Source organism: Eschrichtius robustus, chromosome 15 (genome assembly GCF_028021215.1).
Source record: "Eschrichtius robustus isolate mEscRob2 chromosome 15, mEscRob2.pri, whole genome shotgun sequence".
In the NCBI taxonomy this organism is placed as follows: Eukaryota; Metazoa; Chordata; class Mammalia; order Artiodactyla; family Eschrichtiidae; genus Eschrichtius; species Eschrichtius robustus.
The window spans coordinates 25,213,740-25,238,146 of record NC_090838.1 but is presented as its reverse complement, the minus strand read 5'-3'; the positions used below and the strand labels follow the sequence as shown (position 1 = coordinate 25,238,146).

At 54.7% G+C, this 24,407-nt stretch overlaps 1 protein-coding gene across 1 annotated transcript in view; it reads right to left on the bottom strand.

Moving 5' to 3' along the window:
- EHD3 (EH domain containing 3) overlaps positions 1 to 24,073 on the bottom strand; it is a 29,475-nt gene extending 5,402 nt beyond the window's left edge. Inside the window, exons 1-4 of the mRNA XM_068565192.1 lie at positions 23,230 to 24,073; positions 13,451 to 13,627; positions 9,490 to 9,587; positions 172 to 584 (exon numbers count right to left, since the gene is read on the bottom strand). Coding sequence (XP_068421293.1) covers positions 172 to 584; positions 9,490 to 9,587; positions 13,451 to 13,627; positions 23,230 to 23,456 — 915 coding nt within the window. The 5' untranslated portion in view covers positions 23,457 to 24,073. The remainder of the gene's footprint in view (positions 1 to 171; positions 585 to 9,489; positions 9,588 to 13,450; positions 13,628 to 23,229) is intronic.
- Between the last annotated feature and the right edge of the window lie 334 nt (positions 24,074 to 24,407).

The window sequence follows — 24,407 nt, the reverse complement described above, 5'->3', positions numbered from 1 at the left end:
CTGAGTTCAATATGGCCATCTGACGCCAGGGCTTGTGATCATTACCACCACACTCTCCTGCCCTGCCCCCCTTCCCCCCGCAGCTCTTGCAGCTAACCCCCCCCCACCCCAAACCATTGGCCTCGCCCATGCTGCCCATTCCCCCCCCCACCCCCCCCCAGGTAGCCTCACCTTGGCCAGCCTGGCTCTCTTGATGAGGTCGTTCAGCTTGCGCAGGGCAGCGTTTCGCGGCAGACTCTGGATGTCTCTGAACAGGTCCTGCTCCTCGGCCTCAAAGAGCTTCCGGTTGTCTGGGATGAGAAGGGGGTGGGACCAGAAGGAGCCGATGTAGACCCGGATCACCTCCGGGGTGTTCACGATCTTCCCCAGGGACCACATGAGGGCCCCGTACACCCGCATCAGCTGCTGCGTCTCAATCTGGTCCGCCTTGTTCAGCACCACGCGCATCTTGTCCTCGTGGTTCTTGAGGGCCTTGATGACTTCTGAGAACTCATCAGAGATGTCCAGCTTGTGGGCGTCGAAGAGCAGGATGATGCGATCGACCCGCTCGGCGAACCACTCGAGGACGGCCGCGAAGTCGTACCCTGTGACACAGCAGAGTCAGGGGGCGGGGCCTTTGGGGCCGAGGGTAGGGTTTTGGGGGGAGGCAGCCGGTGCAGCAGAAATAACATGGTCTCGGGAGGCAGATCTGGGTTCAAATCTGGCTCCTCCACATTTTCACAATTTGGCCTTCAGCCAGTTACCAAATGTCTCTGAGTCAGTGTTTTTCCATCTATAAATGGGCGTACTAATAGTATCTAGTTAATAGAATTTTAAGGACTAAAGATGCTCAGAGCCCAGCACCTAGCAGCCACTCAGTAGATGCTAGTTATTATCACTAACATCATTGTCCCTATAAAACACAGCCACCGTCCAGCTCCCCTATCCTTGCTCACTGTATTTAGGAGCCAGGGGCCCTGCTGGAAAAGAAACTCTGGACATATATTTTGAATAAAGACCCAGAAATTCTTAACAAGGTCCCATGGTTCAGACCATGCCCATCACTGATCTGGAAGAAATCTGAGGCTCTTGACACACAACTTCTTCTCATGCCTGCTCATAAGCTCGCTTCATTCCTTATTCATCAGCTGCAGCCCCCAAATTCCCAACTCTTTTTTTTTTTTTTTTAATTAATTAATTAATTTTATTTTTGGCTGTGTTGGGTCTTTGTTGCTGTGCGCGGGGTTTCTCTAGTTGCAGTGAGTGGGGGCTACTCTTTGTTGCGGTGCACGGGCTTCTCATTGTCATGGCTTCTCTTGTTGCGGAGCACGGGCTCTAGGCATGCAGGCTTCAGTAGTTGTGGCACGTGGGCTCAGTAGTTGTGGCTTGCGGGCTCTAGAGCTCAGGTTCAGTAGTTGTGGCTCACGGGCTTAGTTGCTCCACAGCATGTGGGATCTTCCCGGGCCAGGGCTCGAACCCGTGTCCCTTGCATTGGCAGGCAGATTCTTAACCACTGCGCCACCAGGGAAGCCCCAAATTCCCAACTCTTAAAACCACAAGGGGTTTCTTCCTTAGCATGGGACAGACCTCTGGCTGCCACACGTTGGTTATCTGGCACTGAGCTGCTTCAGGTCAGGCTGGTTCCAGGAACCCCACAGCACCTGCTCTGCTCAACCCCAAGTAGCAGTGGATCTGGGAGGGCCTGGAGGGGGAGGTCATGCCAACAGTCTGCACATTCAGCCTCATATTCACTGACCCTTAACAGCTGGAAGCAGCTTCACCTCTCTGTGCCTCAGTCTCCTCTTCCATGAAATAGAGGACAATAGATAGGGAAGTGAGGCTCAGAGAGGGGAAGTGACTTGCTCGAGGGCACACAGCCCAGGAGCAGCAGCACGGGGATGAGGGTGGAGGTGTTAGGCCCTCTGCTGCTCCCCAGTGCCACACCTCTGGCAGGGAGGTAGGAGCCCTTCCTTAGGCTCTGGTGGGATCAACGACCCCAGCTCCCAACATCACAGGCTTTCAGGGGCATAGGCCCTGGGGCCCCAAAGCTCATTGCCACCACTGAGTGGGAGACCCAGCCATCGGGAAAAAGCCAGCAGTTCCTGCCGTGCCTCACAGAGGAAGATTAGAGACCAAGGCAGGTCATTAGGCAGCTGCTTTGCAACTGAGTCAGATGCAAGCAGCTCTGCTCGCCTGGAACAGTGGTCCTCAACTTGAGCGCGCAGCGGAATCCCCCAGGGGGCCTGTTAAAACCCAGATGGCGGGGCCTACCTCAGAGCTTCTGATTCAGTTCACATCGTGACCTCATTTCCCCTTCGCACCACCCTCTGAGGCAGGCACAGTCCCACTTTCCAGAGGAGAAACCTGAGGTTCAGAGATGAGGGGAGAGCCTAATCGCCGGCATGTTGGGGGGTCAGGATTGGACCCAGCCACGGGGCCCTGGGCGCCCTGCAGAGGCCGTGCTGGCAGCGGTCCTGCGCCTGTGCCCCTACCCGCCCCGCCTCCCGCTCCCTGCCCATCTCCTCCCTGCACACGGGCCAGCCAGCAGCCCCCCAGAGCCCAGGCGGCCCCTGCACTCCTGCTCCCGGTGGGCCAGCAGCCTGCCCCTGCTCCCTCCCCTGCCTCCTCCCTTCCCAGGGCTGGCTCCAGGCTATTTTCAGTCTCCCTCAGCACAGCCAGGTGGAGGGCAGCGCTCACCTTCTGAAGGCCGTCCCTCAGAGCCGTGGGCAGGAGGGGGGGCAGAGGGCTCAGAAAATCAGGGCAAACTGACTCCCGGGCCCCAACCACCCCAACCCGGAAGACAGGTCACGGCCTGGCTGCTTTGGTGCCTGGAGCCTGCAGGCTTGCCCTCGGTTGCAGCTGGGGAGGGCAGGGGGCTCAGAGGCCTCTGGCCTTCTGCTGAGACCTGCTCCCAAATCTAGCCTGACAAGGTTTTGGCTGTGGTGGTGCAGGCCGCGGGGAGGGCAGCTGCGAAGAGCGTGCTGCGCCCGCCCTCCCTCCCTCCCTCCCGTACAGCAGATTTCAGCCCTCACTGCTCAGCGCACCGGCTCACTGTTCACAGGCAGCAGCTCACAGCCGGCCGGTCGTGCAGCCACAGCAGCTGGCCCTGGGCGCTTAATGACAGGGCTCAAAGCAAGTGGGTGAGATGCGCCCAGGGCCAAGCAGAGGGAGGGCCAGGACCAGAACACAGGTCTTCCTGCCCTAAGCCCAGCACTCCAGCCAGCCTTCCACGGGCTGGGGAAAGCGAAGGGGCCAGAGAAGCTGCAGAGAAGAGGCCTCTGGCCCCTGAGCTCTCACCAACCCCAGATGGCAGCAGCCGTGCAAGAGGAACCTCAGCTGCAAAAGCTTGGACGGGGGTGGGGCAGATCCCAGCAAGCTGACCAGCCCCCGCTTGGGGTGGGGCAGGAGAGTGGCAGCAGCAGGTCAGTGCTGCCGGAAGAGGCCGGCCCATGTCCGTTCCCGTCCTCACGGCTGGGTCAGGTGCCCCTCAGGCAGGCCCTTGCCTCTCTGCTCGCCCAGGGATTTATCCTCTCCCACCGCACAGGGAGCTGGGCGGGGCAGGAGCTCCTCCATCCTTCTCTGCTTCCTCTGCGCCCAGCACGGTGCCCCCCACACAGTAGGTGCTCTATCAGCATTTGCTGAACAGACCTGAAATGTGAGCCCTGTTCTGCCTTTTACATCCCAGGGACAGTGAACAAGTCATCTCTGGGCCTCAGTTTTCTGGTCTCTGAATTGGAACCCACCAGACCCTGCCAGAGGGTGGCTGTGAGGATCCAATCAAAGAAGAGGATGCAGGTGAGGCTGCTTGCCTGTGACCCTGGCTGTCCCTACGGCTCTGCCCCTTTATAAAGAGCTCCTTCCAGGCGCCAGTTTCCATGACTTGGGTGTGCTCTGAAGGGGTCACCCGAGGAGCACTGGCCCGGGCAAGCCCACCTCTAGTTTCTGCTCAGCTATGAATTTGCTGTGTGTTCTTGGGCAAGTAGCCTCCCTTCTCTGGTCCTTGGTCTCTTTGCCTGTTAATCCACAGAGGTGGACTGGAAGATCTCTGAGTTTCCTTTCTCAGTTCACAATTCCCTGCTTCTAAGACTGAAGGTATGAGGGTGGGGAGTACAGCAGGATGGATGGAGATTAGAAACAAAGAAGCTCTTGCAGGACAAGGGGAAGGAAGGCTGGGGGCTGCTGTCTTTAATGCCCTGGGCTGCCTATGTGAAGCCTGCTCCTGCCTGAGAACAGGCAGATGGCTTCTGGGAACCCTGTCTAGGATTTCAGAAGCACAGAGGCCTCCTATTCATCCTCCCACTTTCGCAAATTTTGTATGTTCTGGCAAGGCTGGCTATCAAATTACCAACTGGGTAACGCTGGAAGCTTTCTCCCCAGGTGTGGCTGTGAGGAAATGAGAATCAAGCAAGGATTCTGTGGGCTTCCTCTGAAGCCCAGCCTCCCTGATCCTGGCTATTCAGAGCCTAGCAGGTTCCAGGCTGGGTATTTGATTATTTCTGTAGACTGGGCTTATGCGTATCCAAGAATGGGAGCATCTGAAAGGCACAGATGGGACCTATTAAGGAAAAGGGAACGGGTCGGCTCTCCCATTTATCCTCTGTGTGGCCTTAGGCAAGTCTGAACCTCAGTTTTTTCAGCTGAAAAACGGGAACAAAAACGACTGACTGATAAGGGGTCAATGGTAGAACCATGGCAACAAGATAGCGGAGGGAGGGCCCAGACTCAGTCTGGAGTCTCTGCCCTGACGTCTAGGGTGATAGGCCCCCTTTCCCTCGCTGGTCCTGGGAACGGCTCTGAGCCCCAAAATAGGAGCTCTCGAGCACCTGCAGCAGCCCAAGGGCTCATAAGATATGGACTAGTGTGTGGTGGGAGACTCAGGCTCCAGGAGACTGATGGCGAAGCTCGCTGTCCTGGAATTGTGGGTAGCAAGTCTGCCGCCTCTGGAAGATCTGGTGTGCAGGCACCTGGAGCAGATACTGGGCAGCCTGCAGGGAGCTGGGGCTCTCCCCACTGACCCCAGGCTCCAGTGGAATGGAAGGAAAGCATTTCTAAGTAATGCCAGGCAGGAGGAAGTCAATGAGACAAACACAATAAGTGCGGCAACTCCTTAGTCATCAGCCAGCTTCCTTCACAGCCTGAAAGGCAGTGCAGGGGCTTCCCTGGTGGCACAGTGGTTAAGAATCCACCTGCCAATGCAGGGGACATGGGTTCGAGCCCTGGTCTGGGAAGATCCCACATCCAGCGGAGCAACTAAGCCCGTGCGCCACAACTACTGAGCCTGTGCTCTAGAGCCCGCAAGCCACAACTACTGAGCCTGCATGCCACAACTACTGCAGCCCGTGCGCCTAGAGCCCGTGCTCTGCAACAAGAGAACCCAGCGCACTGCAACGAGGAGTAGCCCCCGCTTGCTGCAACTAGAGAAAGCCCGCACGCAGCAACGAAGACCCAACACAGCCAAAAATAATTTTTACAAAAAGCTTATTAAAAAAAAATAAAGGCAGTGCAAGGGTGCTGACAAGGCAGCACATTTCTTTGTATTTTCAGCCACAGGATCTCATTTGATCCTCACAACGCTCCATGTGCCAGGAGGCAAACAGGCACACACAGGGAAGGGAGAGGGAACAGAGAGGTTAAGGGGCTCACCCAAGCTCACACAGCCAGGTGGTGGCAAACTCGGGCCTAGGACCCAGATCCTTACTTCCATCTGCAATCCCTTCTCAACTCAGAGCCCTGCAAGGCTGGAGCTCAGGGGGCTGAGCCCTCCAACCAGGCACTTACTTGTGGTGGGTACTTAAAAGGTCCCATCCTGCCCCCCAAAAGCTTTCAAGATTTAAAGACATTTTAGCAAAAGAGAAATTAGAAGGCATCAATTTGCAAAATGTGGGAAGAGTTCAGATGACAAAGGCCACACTACTTGCCTCCCAGAAGTAACCTTGAAAAGCAGCCCAGCAGATTCATCCCAGGCCTCCCAGAGGGCCACAAGTTGTCAGTGCAGCCTTTTAAAGGGAGTCGGGACCCTGCTGCTCTGTCCCCGCGTGTGATGCCCCCAGAGCCGTGTATGTACAGCATGCGGTCTGGGGCCCCAGAGGCCCCTAAGTGAGGATGCCAGGGATGGGAGGATGTGAGGATCAGCCCAGACCCTCCGGGGTCCCCCAGGGGAAAGTTGTACACGAGAGTTTGCCCTCATTCCTCTTCTTTGAGTTCTTCCTGGGCAGGCAGGCCATGATAACGTGCTGAAAAGCCACTGGACGGGGAAGCAGGAGACCAGAATTCCCGTCCCAGCTTTGTGACCTGGGCAAGTTTTTTCCTGCTCTGGCCCTCCTGAGTTCACCTGTACAGGAGGGGGTCCACTGGGAGTGATGTGTGCAACGCGCCATGCGGTTGCTTTTCTAGGGTGGGGCCTGTGGGGATTTCTAGCTGAGAAACAGACAGGAAATGTGGTTCCCAAGCGTGAGGACACTCAGGCTTCCGGAGCCCTCCCACCTCTGCTGCATCCTTGCTTCTTCCCAGTAATGAGTCCTGGGCTGCATCCTGTCACTTCCAGGAACTGCCTCCCTGCCCCTCTCCCGCCCACCCCAATGCATCTACATCCAGAGACAAGTGTGGGCCTGGGACCTCCCGGGCTCAGGTTCCCGGATGTCCCTTGCTTCTGCTCTCCCCCCAAGACACACACAGCCCCCCAGGTCCGGGCAGAGGGGCCACACTTTGTCCAGCTGTGGCCTGGGGCCTGAGTGCTCCTTCCCATGAAGCCTGAGGCCTGGGGAGCCCCTTGGGAGCAGCTGGCTTTCCAGAATGCGGCACATCAGGCCTCGGCCCAGAGGTGGCTCTGTGTGGATTTGATAACGATGCCCTGGCATCAGCCTCAGCGAGCGGAACGTGGGCTGGATTTCAGGCTTAATACACCCCTCAGTCGGGTGCCCTCCTGCAGGGCTGTCCGTGGACTATCCACGGGGCCCTGCCCGGCCCTGGACTGGAAGAAAGCAAGAAGCACCAAATCTGTGCTGCGGCCAAACCCAGAGTTCTGAGAGCCCCGGGCGAGGAGCCACGCGAAGTGCGTTTGGTTCTGTGCACACACTTGTGTGCGTGTGTGGGGAGCGGGGTGTGGAGGGAGGTGTGATGTGTGTAGATGGGGGGTGCATATGTGTATAGGCATAAACTGAACTACTGAGTTCTATGGCTGATTGTGAAAGATGCGGAGGGGGTCTTCATACTGGAAACTTTTCTCATTTGGGGTGCCCCTGATATCTGAGGGTGTCTGATCCCTGCCCCCCACCCAATTTTCCTGGTCTCTTGTGGAGTGCTGGGGTCAGCACTGCCCCAGGCTGATGATACAGGAATGGCGGCCCAGCTCTCAGCTCTTGTTTTTATCACAGGCTACTTTTGCCAGCAGCTGCATTTATAGTCTAGAATCAGGAAGGCAGAGAACAAACTGGTCTGCATAGATACACACAGGGCTATCACTTCTCCCAGAGGTGGTGTGAGACCTGGTGGTAGTCGGTTTGGGGTGGGAGGCAATAGGAAGGGTGGGCAAGAAGAACAAGCCCCCAATTTGCTGTAGAGCAGCCACTGAGGTCCAAAGATAAAGTCAGGAGGAAAGGTAGAGGGATAGGAAAAGAATGGAATGGAACAGAAGCTGAGGAAGGCAGGACTCCCTAGGAGCAGGGCTGCCACGTACAGCTGCATAGGCTGTGCACTGCACAACTGCAAGGAAGGCCATTCACGTAGATTAACCTGGGGTTGTTTAACAGGGTGACCCTGGATGGCAGATAAAGAGGAAAGAAGGGAGCTCACTGTGATCCAGACCCAGAGCTGATGTCTGTGTTTCCATTACCATCTGTGGACCTCACGAGGTCATGTGATGGGTATCATTACCCCTTGTTATGCACGGGGACATTAAGGCTCAGGGGGAAAATGTGACCTCTGGAGACCCACAGGTTCTAAAACCCAATGCTCTAAACTCCCAGTCCAGTGCCCTTGGAATCCCTGAAGGCTGGAATCCTCTCTGGACCCACCTGTCAGGCTGCACTAGCCTTGTGTAGCCCCCACCCCCTGGGTAGTTCAGGTGGAGAATTTTGGCTGCTCTCCAAGCCTTCCTCGAGGAGATACAGGCTATTTGTGTGAAACAGTAAATCCCCTTTAGGCCTAAACTCAGGATGAACTTGGAGGAAGACTTACGGCATGAGGTTAGAGACTGGTCAGGAGAGAGGGAGTATCTAGGGAAACAAATAGAAACAAGACAGAGAGCCACCCACGCTGCACCCTCCCCCGGACCACAGGGCCCTGAACAGGGTGCCAGGGTGCTTACAAAGGGCAGGTAGGCCAGAAGGAGATGCTCCTCCCCCCAGGGCCGTGGGTTCTTTGCCCCCCTCGCCCTTGCACCACCATACATGCACCTCACCCCAGGCACGTGCAGGAGGAAGGCAGACAGTCACCTAAGGTCAGTTCAGGGCAGAGTCCTGGCTGCTGCTCGGAGAGCTCTTGCCAGTCCAAAGCCTCCCCTTCCCGGAAGCTGCCCTCTGAGTGCCGATCTGGCTCCTGCCCAGCTCCCAGCTCCCAGCTCCCAGCTCCAGGACTGGGGTGGCTGTGGCTTCATCAGCTTTTCTTCCCAGCAATACGGCATGCGGCGCAGAAAGGGTTGGGGGCTACCTGGGGCACACAGCATGGTGTGGCAGGAGAGGCTAGGGGAGGGGAGCCGGGAGCTGTAGTTTCAAGATTTTTACAGTATCCATCTAGGAACTTAGAGCTCGGAAAAAACCAGTGATGGTGATGATGATGATGATGGTCTATAGCACCTCATGTTTGCTGGGGACTTGCTATGCGCCAGGCAGGAGGCTTTTTACCTGTATTATTTCTTTTAATCCTCAAACAACCCTAGAAGGTAGATAGAATTATGTCCCCTACTCTACAGATGAGCCAGCTGAAGGAAAGAAACCCGCCAGGTCACCCTGCCAGGAAGTGTTAGAGGCAGGCTCAGGACGCTGGTGGTCTGGCTCCTGAGTTCCATCTCCCGACCCGCATGCCGGCAACCTCCCTCAGTGAACAATTACCCACATCTGTCTGGAATGAGCAGTTTTCAAGGGCTTTCACATACCCAGCTCCCGACTCTCACGCCCCAGAGCACACTGTCATCCTCACGTTGTTGGCTGGAGTCCTCGGCAGGAACTTGTCTCCCCTGCAGAGCTGCAAGCTCCTGGGGCAGGGGCAGCCGGAACTTCAGAAGCAAGCCAGGGTCTGGCCCATGAAGAGACCCGATGAGGTGCATAATGCAGACACTGATGTCTCCATTTCACAGATGAGAAGACCGAGGCCAGCCGTCTCCTGAGCTGTAGTGGACCCAAACCCATCTGCTGACCCTTGCCTAGGACGACCCCACACAGCACATGAGGCAGCACTGGCTCATCAAGAGACAGCAAGGCCCCGGGAGCCTCTCTCCTGGTATGGAAGCCAGAGAACGTACCAGAAAGAACACAGCACAGAGTCAGAGCCAACCCTACCAGCTGCCTCACTTACCTCGGCTGATCCTCTGCTTCTCCCCGGAGAGGATGCCCGGCGTGTCGATGACGCTGATGCTCTCCAGCACGGGGTTGGGCAGCTGGGCGCACACGAACCTGCAGGGGTGGGAGGAGACCCGTGGTGAGCCGCCGTCCTGTCCTTGCCTCTCAGGCACCCTCGTTTCAGCCCCATGCCAACCTCTCCTGCCCTGGGCAGAGGTTCTGAAGCCCGGCCGCCTTCCAGTGCAGACTCCCAGCTCCAAGCTAGACTCAGCCCCAGTAGTGGGCCCAGGATCTGTACTTTGAGGAAGCTCCCGGGGTGGTCCTAAGGCAGCTGTGGGCCTAGGTTTGTGAGCCCCTGCTGTCGGGGACACCAGGATGTCCAGCCCTTGATCCCTGCCCCCAAGGAGCACAGTCTGGTGGAAGAGCAGAGGCATGCATAAGGACAACCATGCTATGGGTGCGATGGGAGCAGCGCCCCCAAGGGAGGTCAAGTGAAGGGCTCGGAAGATCCAAGGTGGAAGGAAGCCTTCCTGGAGGAGGCGGCACTGCAGCTGGCCTCGAAGAGTGGGGCACACCACCCAGGAACGTTTATCTGGGTTTCTAAAAGGCTGTGTAAATACCAAACATTGCTAGTAGGATAGCAGTCAAGCCTTATTCCAGGAAATATTCCCAGTATCACATCCCAAAGTCTCCAAATACAAATTGGTAAACCTAAGCTAGATCCTTCTGACTTCAAGCCTTCTCTCTTAAATGCCATTTTTGGTGGAAGCCAGCAAGGTGTCTGACCATCACAGGTACAGTTCACCGTCCCATAGTCTCCAAGAACAGACAGGGAAGGGACCCTCTGCTACCAGTGAGGTGGCTGCAGAGACGCAGGTTAGGGGACGAGGCTGGGGATGCCCGGGAAAGAGGGTCCGGGAAGCTTCTCAGAGGACGCAGAACCTGAACTGAGACCTCAAAAGATGACCAGCGTTTGCCAGGTGGACAGGGGTGTGGGCAGGAAGCCAGCGTACATGCGTGTGTGTGTGTGCTGTGTAGCTATGTGAAGATACAGACATGCACAGAAGGGAGATTGGAATTATTGGAATTATGCTGCCACAAGCAAAATGCCTGGAGTAACCAGAAGCTGGGAGAAGCAAGGAAAGATCCTCCTCTACAGGCTTTGGAGGGAGCATGGCCCCACCAACACCTTGATTTTGAACTTCTGGCCTCCAAACTATGAGTCAGTAGTTATTTTAAAGCCACTCAGTTTGCGGTAATTTATTCTGGCATCCCTAGGAAACTAATAGAAGCAGGTGTAAATGCAGCCCAGAAATGAGGGGCGGGGAGAGAAAAAGAGGGGGTGAGGGAGTGTGTGTGTGTGTGTGTGGGTGCGGGTGCGGGTGTGGGTGTGTGTGTGTGGGTGTGTGTGTTTGTGTGTGTGCAGGCACCATTCCAGGAGATCGCTCATCACTGATCGAGAACCAGAAGGCTGGAGGCCCTAGAGATGTGGCCGAGACAGGGAGGCAGGGGCCAGATCACAAGGGCCTTGAAAGCCACATTAAGAGACGTGGATTTTATACTGAGGGCGGTAAAAATCCATTGGAACATTTTAAGCACAAGAGTGACACAGTCTGATATGATGGTTGTCAGCATGTCCAGTTCAGTTCAACAAATATTTATGAAGCATGTGCTGTGTTTCTGGCACTGCGCTAGATAGAGGGGGCAGAAAAGTCCATGGCACAGCCCTCGCCCTGCCGAAGCCCATGGTTTTCATTGTGCCTGGGCCCCGGCCACATTCTGGTCCTTAGGTTCTAAGGCACACCCCAGCATTCCTCAATACATTCCACGTTTTGCTGAAGCCACCTTGAGCGGGGCTGCTGTCACTTGGTGACCAGAAGGTCGTGTACATGGGGCTGGTGTTTGGGGCCAGGGCTGCGGTTGAGGTATCACCCAGGCTGGGTGCCTGGAGTGAGAAGGGCAGGGGGCTTAGGATGCCACCAGGTCATAGGAGCCAGAGACCAAGGAGACCAGGGTCTGCTAGGGAGGCAGGAGGAGGGCCAAGGAGCTGGGAGGGGCTGCTGGTTGAGAGAAACCAATACCCAAGAGAGATGAGGTAAGGTGAGGACGGAAAGTGCTCACCGCTTGTCACTGAGAGGTCGCAGATGACCTTCACACGGGCAGCTGTGACGGGGTGAGGCCATGTTCCACAGGCTGGGGGACAGGAAGAAGTGAGGAGGTGAAGCCCTGAAACTTGGCTGCGAGAGGAAAGTGAGGGGGTAAGGGCTAGTAGGGCCTGCTGCAGGGCTTGCAAGAGGAGATAGATAGTTCCAGGCGGAGAAGGAGCCAAGGGACGGGGGGAGCTGTCAGAAAGAGTAACTGACAGAGCCATCCCTGGGCAGATGGCCGGATGCACGGGTCGGGGGCGCAGGGGCGCAGACCTGAGGGGAAAAGAGAGGACTCAGCTCTCTGCAGGCTGCGTGGGCGGCAGGGGCGGGGTGGGGGGGACAGGACTGATGCAAGTGAACTCCCTTTACGGACAGTTTAAAAGAAACCAACTACAGGGAATCCATGGATACGGGCTTCCATCTTCTCTAGAATAGGAAGCAAGGTCATCTGCAGAGAGAGGAGGCTGAGGTGTCTGGAGAGGGCTTGGAACGCTCACAGAGAAGGGGAGGGGAGACGTGAAGGGCCGCGAAATGGGATCACGGGGCAGCAGGCGTCCGGGGTGTAGCCTCCCTGTGGGTGTGCGGCTGCGGTGAGGCTGGTGGCACATGGAGGGCCCTCTCCCACCCCACCCCCGCCCCAATCCTGTTATCCCTCCAATGGATGTGCCTGACAGATCCCCGGCCAACAGTTAATCTACACATCTGTCACCCAGCTGTCGCGTGCTCCTGTAGAGAAGCACGAACCTTACGGTGCCATCTACGCATGCAGTGCCATCTATGTATGTCATAGTGTTCCTGAATTAAGCCACATTCTCTCAGTCCTCTGTGTGTATGTGTTTGCGTGTATATATATATATTTTCAGTTTTCTCTGCCTGGAATGTCCTTTTTTTTTTTTTAACCCTTTCAGCGTGATTTCACTCATGATTGAACATCCGGTTCAAATGCCAACTTTTCCGCCAAGTCCTCTTGCCTTGGAGGAGGACATTACTATTATCCTATTTTGCAGATGAGAAAAGTGAGACACAGACCGGTCAGGTAACCTGTCTAAGATTGTGGTGCTATTTGGCAGGATTTGAACCCAAGTCCGTCTGAAGCCAAAGCCCATAGTCTTTACCTTTACTCTAAATGCCTTCAGTTAGAGAAAGTAGTTTAAAAAATTTTAAATGCAATACAGATGCAACATTGTGGTGTGGATCTACATAACAAGCATGATCAGGGGATCAGCCGCATTCTAGTTAAGCAGAATAATGGGAAGGCCTGGGTCAGCTTGCCAAGCAGTCTCTAGAGCTTCCTCCACTCAAATTGACCCAATGGCCCTGGTGTCTGCAGGCTGACTTGTCCCAGGGGAGGTGACTTGTCCAAGGTCACAGAGTGAGTTTAGTAGGAGGGTCAGTGCTCAAAGCCAGGGCTTCTACCTGACGTCCAGGGCTCCTGCCACCAAGTAAAAACAATATCTAGGCACAGAGAGGAACCTTCCCTTGTCTCCTTCCAGTTGGATGCAAAGCCCTTCCGTAGTTTAGGCAAAAGCTGGGAACTACACAGAGCAGCCCTCTCTGCTTTTACTGGAGGGAGGTACACATTAGAGAAATGTGATTTAACTAGTTGAACCCTTCCCCCAACTTGATCGGGAGAAATCAGCTCAGTATTTGCAGCTCCTGCATCCCTAATCAATGGTGGTTTCATTCCCAGCAAGAAGGGGACAACCAAGAGAGATTCCAGGTCTGGAAAAGGTACACAGTTTCCCAAGACCCTGCCCCGCCCTTTCACCTCTCATACTCCAAGAAGAAAAGAGAGCCCCCAAGGCCTGTGTGTGTTCCCTCTGCACTCACCTGTTCAAGAAGGCATTGCCAAAGGCGTTCAGTTTCCTGAAAGGTTTCTTAGGATCCACCACCAGGGCATTCCCGGGGATGATGCCCTCCACCTCTCCCTGCATCACCGCAATGAAGGAGTCCGTGGTCGGCTCGGGCCCAATCCTCATGCCTGGGAAATCCTGTTCCAGCAGGTACCTGGCAGAGGGAACACAGTCATGATTCAGGGATTCTATTCACAGATCAACACCGCATGCCTACCACAAGGCAGACGGTGTGAGTCATGGCAGAGGGGCAGATCCGGAGCAAGGAGATTTCACAGCAGGGAGAGATTTTTCACCGATGGTGAGTCCAAAGACCATTGGGAGGAGGTGGGATTTCAGTTGAACTTAAAATAACAAATCTGTCCTTCTTGGTCCTTCTCTTTTTCCCTCCATGAAGCAGTGCCGGGGGTGTGGGGCGGGGGGCGCGGGGAAGAGCAAGGTTTGGGCTCAGAAATAAAGCATGGCTTGAAACTGATTCCTACACAGAATAGTGTAGACTTCACAGCTGTAGGGAGTCTGCCAAAGTCCCTGCACACAGGCTTGGTTAGAATTAGATCACCCATAGGCTCTGCTGGCCATTCATAGGTCCTTATTTATTTATCTGCTTAGTCAGTCGTTTAATGTAAAAACAGCTCGTACATAATACAAAGTGTGTGACAGGAACACTATGACAAGTGGATGTCCATCCCACCCTAGACTTTTGGTCCCACCCTCTAGCACAGGTACCAGGCTGTAGCCCCAGGGGACAGGTGCCTCTCTTTGCTCTGCTCCAGGCCTGGGCAGTGAGAGCCCAAGGCCACTGCCCTTCTCCACAGCTCCCTTTAGAACACATGGTGAGCCACAGAATGAAGAGAACAGGCTGGAAAGGCAACCAGGCCCTTTGGAAGGAGCTCAGAACAGCTTTGAGCCCAAACAGCTTACGGCTGGACTTCGGGCGGAGGAGCCCAGAACTGCCCTGGGCTGGGACAGGCCAGAGTAGAGTCCCAGGGGCCATGATGGACAAGGAGCTAAGGGGTGTGTTGTCCAACAAACACAGACCCTTGGGTGAGCCCTCACCGTGTGCCCAGACCCTCCCCCTAAACCTTGCGGGCCAATGTTCACGCTCAGAGGGAAAAGTCAAGGAGCCCTCGGGAGAAGAGATGGCAAGTCAGAGGCTGCTGGCTGGGGAGAGAGCCTGAGACCTCCGGGACCAGCGGTCCTCAGCTGGCTGCCCATGGAGCAACCGTGGAGCTCCAGCTGACGGTGCCGGGGCCCAGCCCAGAGGTTCTGACCCGCCAGCTCAGGGCGGGGTCCTGGCGACTGGTCCTTTTTAGGAACTCCCCAGTTGATTCTGATGTGCAGCCGGGGTTGACAACCTGCTCTAGGCCCTGTCATTATGCTGATAACACCACTGACACTCAATAGCATGTCCATGCCATACATCGCACTCATCACTTTGAGAACGTATCTCTTTCTGGCTTCACCGCACCCCTATAGGTAGGTACAGTAGGGCTCTGCGTATCCGCGGGTTCCACATCTGAGGATACAACCAACCGCGGAGGACCCGTGGTTGAATCCAAGAATGTGGAACCCGCGGATCCGGAGGGCCGGCCTTACTGTGCCATTTTACATACGGGACTTGAGCATCTGCGTGGGAGGTGGGGTCCTCGAACCAAGGTCCCGCGGATACTACCAAGGGACGGCTGTACTGAGGAAACCCAGGCTTTGAAGGGTTTCCTCAGTACAGCTGTCCTATTAGCTCACTATTAACTTTTTAACGTGATGGAGCTGGAATCCAAACCCTTATCAGTCTAACACCAAATCCTTTTCTCTTCAACTGTCTTCTACCCCGAGGAAATGCTCTCTGCCCACCCTGTGCCACCCCAAGGTGGGTCTGCTCTGCCCAGCGCGTGGCAGCCAGGGGCACTGGCTGGGGTTTCTTCCGGCTCATCGACATCCCTCTGTGTCCTGAGCTGTTAGTTTACTCTGTGCTTCCAGGGCAGTTCAAGTCGGGTTGCCATGGGCTCCCTCCCCAAGGAGCTGGCAGGGGAGCTGCTGCAGAGGGGCCGCTGCCCAGGGCCACCCCGCCTGCACCGGGGGTTTTAGGTTGCCTTGGGAAGCCCCCCATCTCCCTCCAGGATCCCAGCCCCACATTCTGGGTGTGAAGACAGGATTTCCTCCCATCAGAGGACCATTTTGAAAGCTGGATCGTGATGAGGAAAAATCACCACCGCTGCACTTGGACGACGCTTCATGCTTTCTCAGACGCTCCTCCTTCAGGGTTTCGGGCGAGAGACAGGGAACCTCAGGGCCTGGGGCCAGCAGACCTGGTTTCTCTAACCTTCAAAAGGTTCTGGACCTCTGCAAACCTCAGCACTTTCCTCTGTAACATGGGAGATCATTGTTCTGATTTATTAAGCACCTGTGATGTGCCAGGTACTGTTCTAGACTTTCTGTGAATTGTCTCGTTTCATGTCACATTTCTGCTGATGTGAGCACTATGACTCTTATCATCAAATGGGCCTCATGGGTGAACCCACCTCATCGGATGTTCTGAGGGTTAAATAAGTTACAGACCTTAAGCACATAAACCAGTACCTAGGACCTAGATCACCATCCCATTTTACAGAAAAGAAGATAAAGGTTAAACTATTTGCTGCAGGTTATGCAGTCAGTAAACAGCAGAGCTAGGATTTGAATCTAACACTCACGCTCCTAACCACTACATTCGCTGTCTCCCTTCCTGCCTGTGGTATCTCCTTGATCAGGAAATGCAAAAGGGCTGAGCACGCCCTTGGGACTAGAAGAAGTGGGGCAAGAAAGCCACAAAAGAATCTGGTTTGGCAGGAGGCTGGCCCTGGGGGCAAGGTTAGGCTTCAGGGCCCACAAACCCAGGAACTACTCATCTCCATAAACATCCGCCCTTGGGGTTCACACTTCTGGCCTCGGTGGGTGGGACGTGGCAGCAAAAGCTGTTGCTATCAGGTGACCCAAGCAGGCCCCAGGCCCACTGGATCTAAAAGGATATTCTTGGGACTTGAAGCAGTTTCACGAGAATCAGCACCATGATCTGGAAACCCCACCCACGCTTGGCCCATGTGCAGGGAGCACCGGTCCCAGTGGGTGCCTGGGTGAGAAGCCCCAAGCAGGGGGTGTGGCATGGGCGAATTCTGAGGCAGAAGGAGGGTGGTGGATATCATCAAAGGCTTCAGGGACGGCTGAAATAGACAGGGGTGGAAGCAAACAGCCTGAGGCACCCTTGAAAATGCCCAGCCTGAACACTGCCAAGCAGCAGTGAGGAAGTACCTTCCTGACCCAGGCGTCTCAGATTTCATCCCTGAGATGCACTGTGCTGGCAGGCAAAGGGTGATGTGCCCCAGCATAGCGGGGGCCACTTCCTGGGACGTTCTGGAGCCGCAGCCTCAGGCGGCCCAGCCAGGGCCTGGAGGCTGGAACTGCTGTCCTGCCTCCTCGGCTAAACCCACATGACCCCAGGTTTGCCGACCACACATGAGACTGGAGAAATACAGAGTCCAGTGAAGCCAACAGCAAGTCCAGGGATGCAGTCAGGCCAAGCAGAGAACCCAGGGCTGGGTAAATTCTCAGGGACATTTGGCTATGGCCTGCAGCCCCAAGTGCCCCCTTAACAAAGCCACCACTGTGTCCAGAAAGGAAAACCTATTGAGGAATATCATGGCTGCTTCTCTATGGGGAGTGACACAGCTGGCCTCTGTTGCCAGGCAAAAACATTCCCAAGGCAGTGTAAAAAAAAGAAAAGTTAATTCAAGCCTGGGTGGGAGCAGCTGAGATGGGGAAGCAAGAGAATAAGGCGGGGCCGACAGGCTGAGCACCGGTTGTAAGGCCGGTGCTGTCGTGAGACCTTTCCCTGAATTATTCCACTTAATCGGTCCTAGAAGCACTGTGGGATGGCTGAATTATTTCAGTTTTGCAGGTGAGCAAGTTGAGATGGAGTCTGCCTGAGTTCAGGGCCAAATACAAATATTTAGAGGCCCAAAGAGCTGAAAAGTTTTGGGTCCCCCCTCCTTGCTATCCAATGTAAGATAAATACTAAACCATAAAATGGGTATAGGGAAGTCCAACGCAATTCAGATTTTACCCATGAGGTCTACTTTTCTTCATATTTTTCTTAAGCGAACTCTTTCCTAACATTTCCCTCATCTTTTGGTGTCCTGCTTGGCTGGCAATCTAAGCATGTGGCTTGCATTACTGGTGACCTAAGCACCCAGGGTAAGGCGTGGAGCCAAGAATCTTAACCCAGCCTCCAGCGTACCCATCTCTGCAATAGCGGGACCAACCCTCCCCGCTGCTGGGACAGCATCCAAGGCGAGGAACAGAGGGCCTGGGGCCACAAGAAGTGCCACCAGAGGCCTTGGGCTGGCTGGACCCTCTGCCTTGGCTCAGTTAGGGAATGCGCCTTGGTGGGTGTCTGCTTCATCACAGATAGACCTTGGACAAGTCCCTCAAGAGCCCACTGCCTCAGTTTCCCCAGTGTATAGAGCAGGGCTAATCCTGGGTTTCTAACTAGCTCAGAGGGTTAGAGTGAAGGTTTTGAGATGACATACTTGAGTTTGGGAAAAGCAAAGGCTACACCAGACATGCGCCCACATTGGCAGAGACAATAATTAGAGAAAACAAATGTCTCATCACTGCCTGTAAGAACTCAGCGCATTTCTACCTGGACTCCAAATCCAGGGCCCTCGCCGCCTCTGTGAAAATCCACATAGCTCTTAATTTGCATATCTTCAGGTAGACGCAGAAGGCACGTATCACTTTCTGCCCGTGTTATAGGTATTCGTGTTATAGATCTGTATCTCGGTTTGTTTTGTTTCTGTGTTTTTGGCCGCACCATGTGGCGTGTGGGATCTTAGTTCCCTGACCAGCGATCGAACCTGTGCCCCCTGCAGTGGAAGCGAGGAGTCCTAACCACTGGACCACCAGGGAATTCCCATATATATCTGTATCTTTGCTCTCTAAGCCTTGTGCACTTCAGCTTTAAAATGGGGTCAAGACAATAATGCTTGTCCTGTCAGCCTCTCGGGGTTCCGGGGATACGGTAAGTCACTCCACGGACACACAGTGAGGCAGGAGGTGGGGGACTCAGTGGCTGAGTTGAGGTCTGAGTCAGCTCTGTGCCGCATGGAGCAGTCACCACTGTCCCTGGGGCACAGCAGCCTCCACCAGGGATCAAAGTGACCCCGGCACAAAGGAGGCCGGTGGCCAGACTGTCAAGCCTCCCACTAGCCTTGCCTTGTCCGCCCACCCCTGCGACAGGCTGGCCTGAGTGACCCTATGAGGTGTCACTATTCGCATGTTAGAGACAAGGACACTGAGGCTCAGAAAGGTCAGACCTTCCAAACATGGTCTCTTGGCTGGGAACTGGTGGAGCCTGGGTTCTGCTGGGCCGCCCGTGTTCTTTCCGTGGCTGCATTCTGCTGTCAGTGGGAGTGGGATGGAGCCCTTCCCCAGAGGTCCTTCTCCCAATGACCTCCACTCCTGACTCTCAAGGCAGACCTTAAGCCGGACCTCAGGCAGGTGGACCCAGTGCCTCTGCCCTAGGCCCTCTGCTCCCTTGAGTAACACTCAAGCCTTGTAAGAGGCAGGTGGATTTCCACCTAGTCCCACTTAAGGACCAGCAGATCAGAGCCCTGGCAGGAAAAGGACATCCATGGACCTCAGAGGGGGGACAGGAGTGAGGACTTGCAGGGGCCGTGGCTGGCAGGATGGGCCTGGCAGAGGTCACTGGGTCTACCTGGAATGGAAGGATGGCCCCTTCTCTAGCCCTTCAGCTTTCCAGAGAATCATCTTTCCTGGGTGGTGATGCTGCCATGAGGCCTGGGCAGCAGAGATGCCAGGGAGATGATGGGAGAGGGTACAACCACGGGCAAATGCTGCGTCACCTTGTGGGGAGGATGCAGAGAGCCCCCTGAAAAAGCGGGGGAGGTCGAAAGGGCTGGCTGAGCAGCCCCCCCCCGACTGGCCCACCCCACCATGTGCTCATTCATAGTTGAGAGTCCGGGTCACGCTATAGAAGAGCCACAGGCGATCCTCAAGACCAGCTCAGATCTCCCTGTGGAGCGCCAGGCAGCTTAGCTCCAGCAGCCCTGGGCCCCAGACCCAGTGCCGCCGCGGTCCAGCGAGGCCTCCCTTGCGGCCCCTCAGACACTGGGGACACTGGGCCTTGCAGTCCCTGGGACAGCCAGTTATTCACCTCCATGACCAGGGGGCCGAACGGTGAGAGAGAGGAGGGACTTGAGGCTTCAGGCCAGCAGGAGGAAGAGTGAAGGGAGAAAAACAGCAGAGGAGGGAGGGAAGGCTGTCAGGCCAGGAGGACACAGAGCTACTGTACTTGGAAGAGGCAGCCTGTGTTGAAGGAAGCATCCACCAGGCCAATTTATTGTTTATTATCCTGGGCTGCCGGGCCTTAGGCCAAGGAAGTTATTTCAGGCAGAGGTCATAGAACATTAATTAGTTGTTAGAAGAATGTCCTTTTCTGTATGTTCTTCCTGAGACAAGAAATAGACCCTGAGGCAAGTACATATAACTGAAAGTGGATGGACACTCAGGTGGCAAAAGGCCAAGGGCCGGGGAATGAAGAGGCAAGTCTGCTTCCGAGGGAAAGGTCCCTCGCAGGTTCAGGCTGGAACACAGACCTGAATCACTGTGTTCAAGGCAAGAAGCAGGGATGGGAGAGGGCGTAGCTGCGAAGGCAGGCTGTACTCTGCACCCAGGCGCATTTAGCTACCCCAAGGGGAACTTTCTTTGCTTTGGGGGAGGGGTGTTGTACCAGCCTACCCTCTTGGAAAGCAACTCAAAAATATGACTCTTAATACCAAGATTAAAAAGTAAGAAAATGTTAAAAAACAAAACAAAACAAAACAAAAAAACAACCCCAGAACTCTGTACAACCTTTGGCCTAGTGATTTCACTTCTGGGAATCTCTGAGAAAACAGTCTAATATGTGGGAAAATATTATGCACAGAGATATTCAGAGTGATTCTACAATAGCAGAAAATAAAATTAGAAACAACTTCAAACATTCAAAAGAAGTAGATTGGTTAAATGAATAACTGCATATACATGCAGTGAAATATCATGTGGCTCTTAAAAATAATGCTTACAAAGATTTTTTTAATTTACCCGGGAAATGCTCATGCCATAAGTGAAATAAATCCACATACAAAATTACATTATGGCATGATCTCAACTGTGTTATAAAATAGCTAAAAATACTGGTGGAAAGAGATATATATATATATATATAAAATATTTAAAATGGTTTCCCGAGTCGTGGGATGATGGGGCATTTTTTTCTTCTTCCTCAAATGTATTCTTGTCTGCATTTTCCAATTTAAAAAAATAGCTGTTCAGTGGATTTAATGAGAAGAAAGGAAAATATGTAATTTGGTTTTGGAGGGCTTCCCTGTGCTGCAGCCCCTCCTCCCCTGCTGGTAGTCTCTCCCTCAAAGGGAGACAGCGTTTGATGCACGAGCTAAATTCAGTTACTGACATGAGTGGGGAGGGAGAACGCTTGTACTCGGAGGATAAGAGAGAGGAGGGATCTGCCTCTCCTGGCCTTCCAGTCTCCCTCAGATAAGGAGTAATCTATGGCAACTTGGCTCTGCCACTTTCTTAGACCCAGTTAACAGCGAGCATGACTCAGGCAAAGCCAGGACAGTGTCTCAGACAAGAGGCACGTCTGCTGCTCCAGGATCCTGCCCTCAGGGACGCTAGCTTCTCCCCATCTCCCCTCCCATTCTGCAAACCTCTACTGGGAGCTCCTGTAGCTGAGACCCCAGGCAAGGCCCCAGGGAGCTAAGGCACAGTAGTAAGTGCTGGTGCTACAGGAAGAAGAAGCCCTAAATAACGTACTACGAATTATAACCAAGGTGTGTCCAGAGGGCTGCAGAAGGCTGTGCAAGGGCAGGAGCCACCTGTAAGAGGCCTGTGCTTCCCATGGGGCATAAACCGGGCCAGGCGGAGGATGCGTGTTACAAAGGAAACCGTGAACAGAACCCAGGTAGCTCTGAAGCGCCTTTGGCAGCAATGGGTGTTTAACAAAATAAGGGAGATGGATTAGATCAGGGGTTCTTGCCCTAAGGGCCAAGGCAGCTCTTGGACCCCCCAAATTATATGTAAATTTGGGATGTATGTGCATTTTTCTAAAGATGGGTCCACATATTTCGTCAGATTTTCAAAGGAGGTACTGACCTTTTGAAAAGTTAAGAAGCAAAGAATTAGATTCATCATTAAGGGCCCTTGTAGTTCTAACAATATAAGATATCCAAAAGCCAATATTCCCCCTGGGTACCCAACTTCAGAAATCACTCAGCCTCTCAAAGCTGCTGAGTCCAAGGCTGTCCACCCCACAAGGAAAAACTCCTCTGGTGTTCCATTCAGACATGACATGTTAGTACGGTACATGCCCTGCTTCCAAAAGGCTTGTGTTAAAAGCTTAGAGCTAGGGAAAATCTGAATCTAGAAAATCAGGAACCAGACTGTGAACTCTTCTGCTTTCCTCGCCAAACAAAGCACAGTGTTTTGCATGTTGCAGGTGCTTGGTCAATGAATGGAAACAAGAGCACCCCTGCTTCGACACCTTCCACAGGAGATGAGCACCATTGACTCTGGGGGCGGTGGGCACAGCACACATCACCACTCTGTACGAGCCTGACTCTCAACACAGAGGGCCACAAGCACCCTCGACAGCTTGCAGGGCTGTGAATGAGGCCAAGGAAGATGGCCTGGCCTTGAAGGCTGTGTGGACTGAGGACTGGAGAGAAGCCTGTCTTCTAAAGATAGGAAAGGTCCTTATCACTCTGGTGGACAATATATGGACCTCTCTGAACGCAGGGTGGACGAGCTGACTTCCTGAGGATCCCTCCAGCCCAGGGATTCTGTAATTCAAGGGGATGGATGACTCACCCTCAGAGTTACAGGCATGTAGCCAACCATCTCCTCCCATGCATCCAGGACCTGCATCCCAGGTCAGCCTCCCACCCTGTTATATGGCTCTGAACAATGTATTTAACCTCTCTATGCTTCAGTTACCTCACCTGCCAAGTCAAGGGGCTGGATGAGACCATGGCCAATATCCCTTCCACCTCCAAAAGACTTTAATATGATTACTGAGCCATTAAGATCAATGGAAAAGAAAAAAGCATTCTGCTTCTGGACACTGCTTGTCGCCAGTCTCCAAGAGATATCTGTAGGAGCTCTGCTCAGTGAAGGAAACGGATAAAAGAAGGGCAAGTGGAACTACCAGACAGAGGGCCACAGGCTCCCAAGCCCACCTCCTCAGCTGCAACTGTAAAGACCTCATATGAGTGGCTGAAGCCTTTAGAAGGCAAGGGAAGTGGTCCTGCCCATCAAGGGTATGTCCCTACAAGGAGAGGGGGTAAGACAACCCCACCAGCCTAAGGTACTCTTGCGACCAGGAGCTTTCTCACTTGGGCTTCCTGGGTTTCAGTTTCACCGTCCATAAAATGGGAAGAATAGGGATGGCTCTGAATTTTAACACTTCAGACTGACCACCAAAGCCAAGGGCTAAGTGCAGTGGAGAGGCACTAGGTAGGATGGAGAAGGGGACCATCCAGTGAAATTGTGGGGTAAGCTTTGGATACCCGCACAAAAGGATTTCTTCAGAGCCTTCAAATGAAGACTTCCCGCTTGTCTCCACGCAGGAGGGGACATCGGGAGTGAGCGGAGGGCCTAAGCGCTGGGCGGCTGGGTGGGCTGCGGGGGCCCTGGCCGGCTCACCTGATGAAGGTGGTCTTCCCGGTGGAGTACTGGCCCACCAGCAGGACCATGGGCTTGTTGTCGAAATCAGCATCCTCCAGGGCGGGGGAGTGAAACTCGTGGAAGCGGTAGTGCTCTTCCAGGGGCAGCAGCTTGGTCCTGTAGAGTTTCTTGAGACCCTCGCTCACCGTCTGGAAGACCTCGGGGTCCTTCCTGCGGCGGTCATCGGAACGCAGCCAGCTGAACATCGCGGCCACCGCTCGCCCTCTCGGGCCCGGTGCGCAGTCCCAGCAGGAGGGCGCGGGGTCCGGCGACCCCCGTTCCTTGCGGAAGGCGTCCTGCAGGGCGGGTCCGCCGGGCTCGCAGCTGCGCCGCCGCCTCACCGGAGCGCGGGGCTCAGCCACACCATGGCCGGGGCGCAGGGCTCGGGGGTCCCTGGGGCGACTGCGCGGGGCCGCGAACGCGCTCTTCCCCTGCTCCTGGGACCAAGCCCAGGCCCGGCTTCATCCAGCAACCAAGGCCAGAGGGAGATAAAATATCTGGGCTGGGCCGGAGGGCTGCGATCTTGGGAAAAAAGTCAAACCTGCAATTAAAATGTCAGATGCCGGGGTCCCCGGTCTCCCCCAGCTCTCTCCCGCTTTGGTTCGGGTGCAGTTTAGAGATGCTTTGGCTCTGCTCCCGCCCGCCTGGGAGGCTCAGGGGAGGAGGGGGCGCTGCCCACCCAGCGGACAGCTCAGCATCTGCAGCCGCAGCCCGCAGCCCCAGGCGCCTGTTTTAATGCCAGCCGTGCAGGAAGCCGGCTCGCGGAGGAAGTCCCCGAGTACTGGCAAGGCTGGCGTGGCCCTGCGGCCCCGGCGGGGAGAAGCTGAGCAGGGCGCCGCCATGTTTATGGGCAGTCGCCCCACTAGGGACCCGCGACCGCTTGCTGCCTGGAAAGGGAGGGATGCTGAGCCCGGCGGGAACGGTCTGGTATTTCATTCCCGGCCACTGGAGGTTTGATTTGGGAACAGCGCCCTCTCAGGGACAGCTGCGAAGACAGAGTTGACCTGCTTCACGCTCTCCTTGCTCTTAGATACAGTCTTTCCTTTAGTTGCTGAGTTCAATTCCTTAGGATGACAGGTTCTCTATTACTTGGGAATATTTTTCTTGGGGCATGGAAAGAAGAGCCCAATATCAGCTTGCCCCGAATGACCAAAACT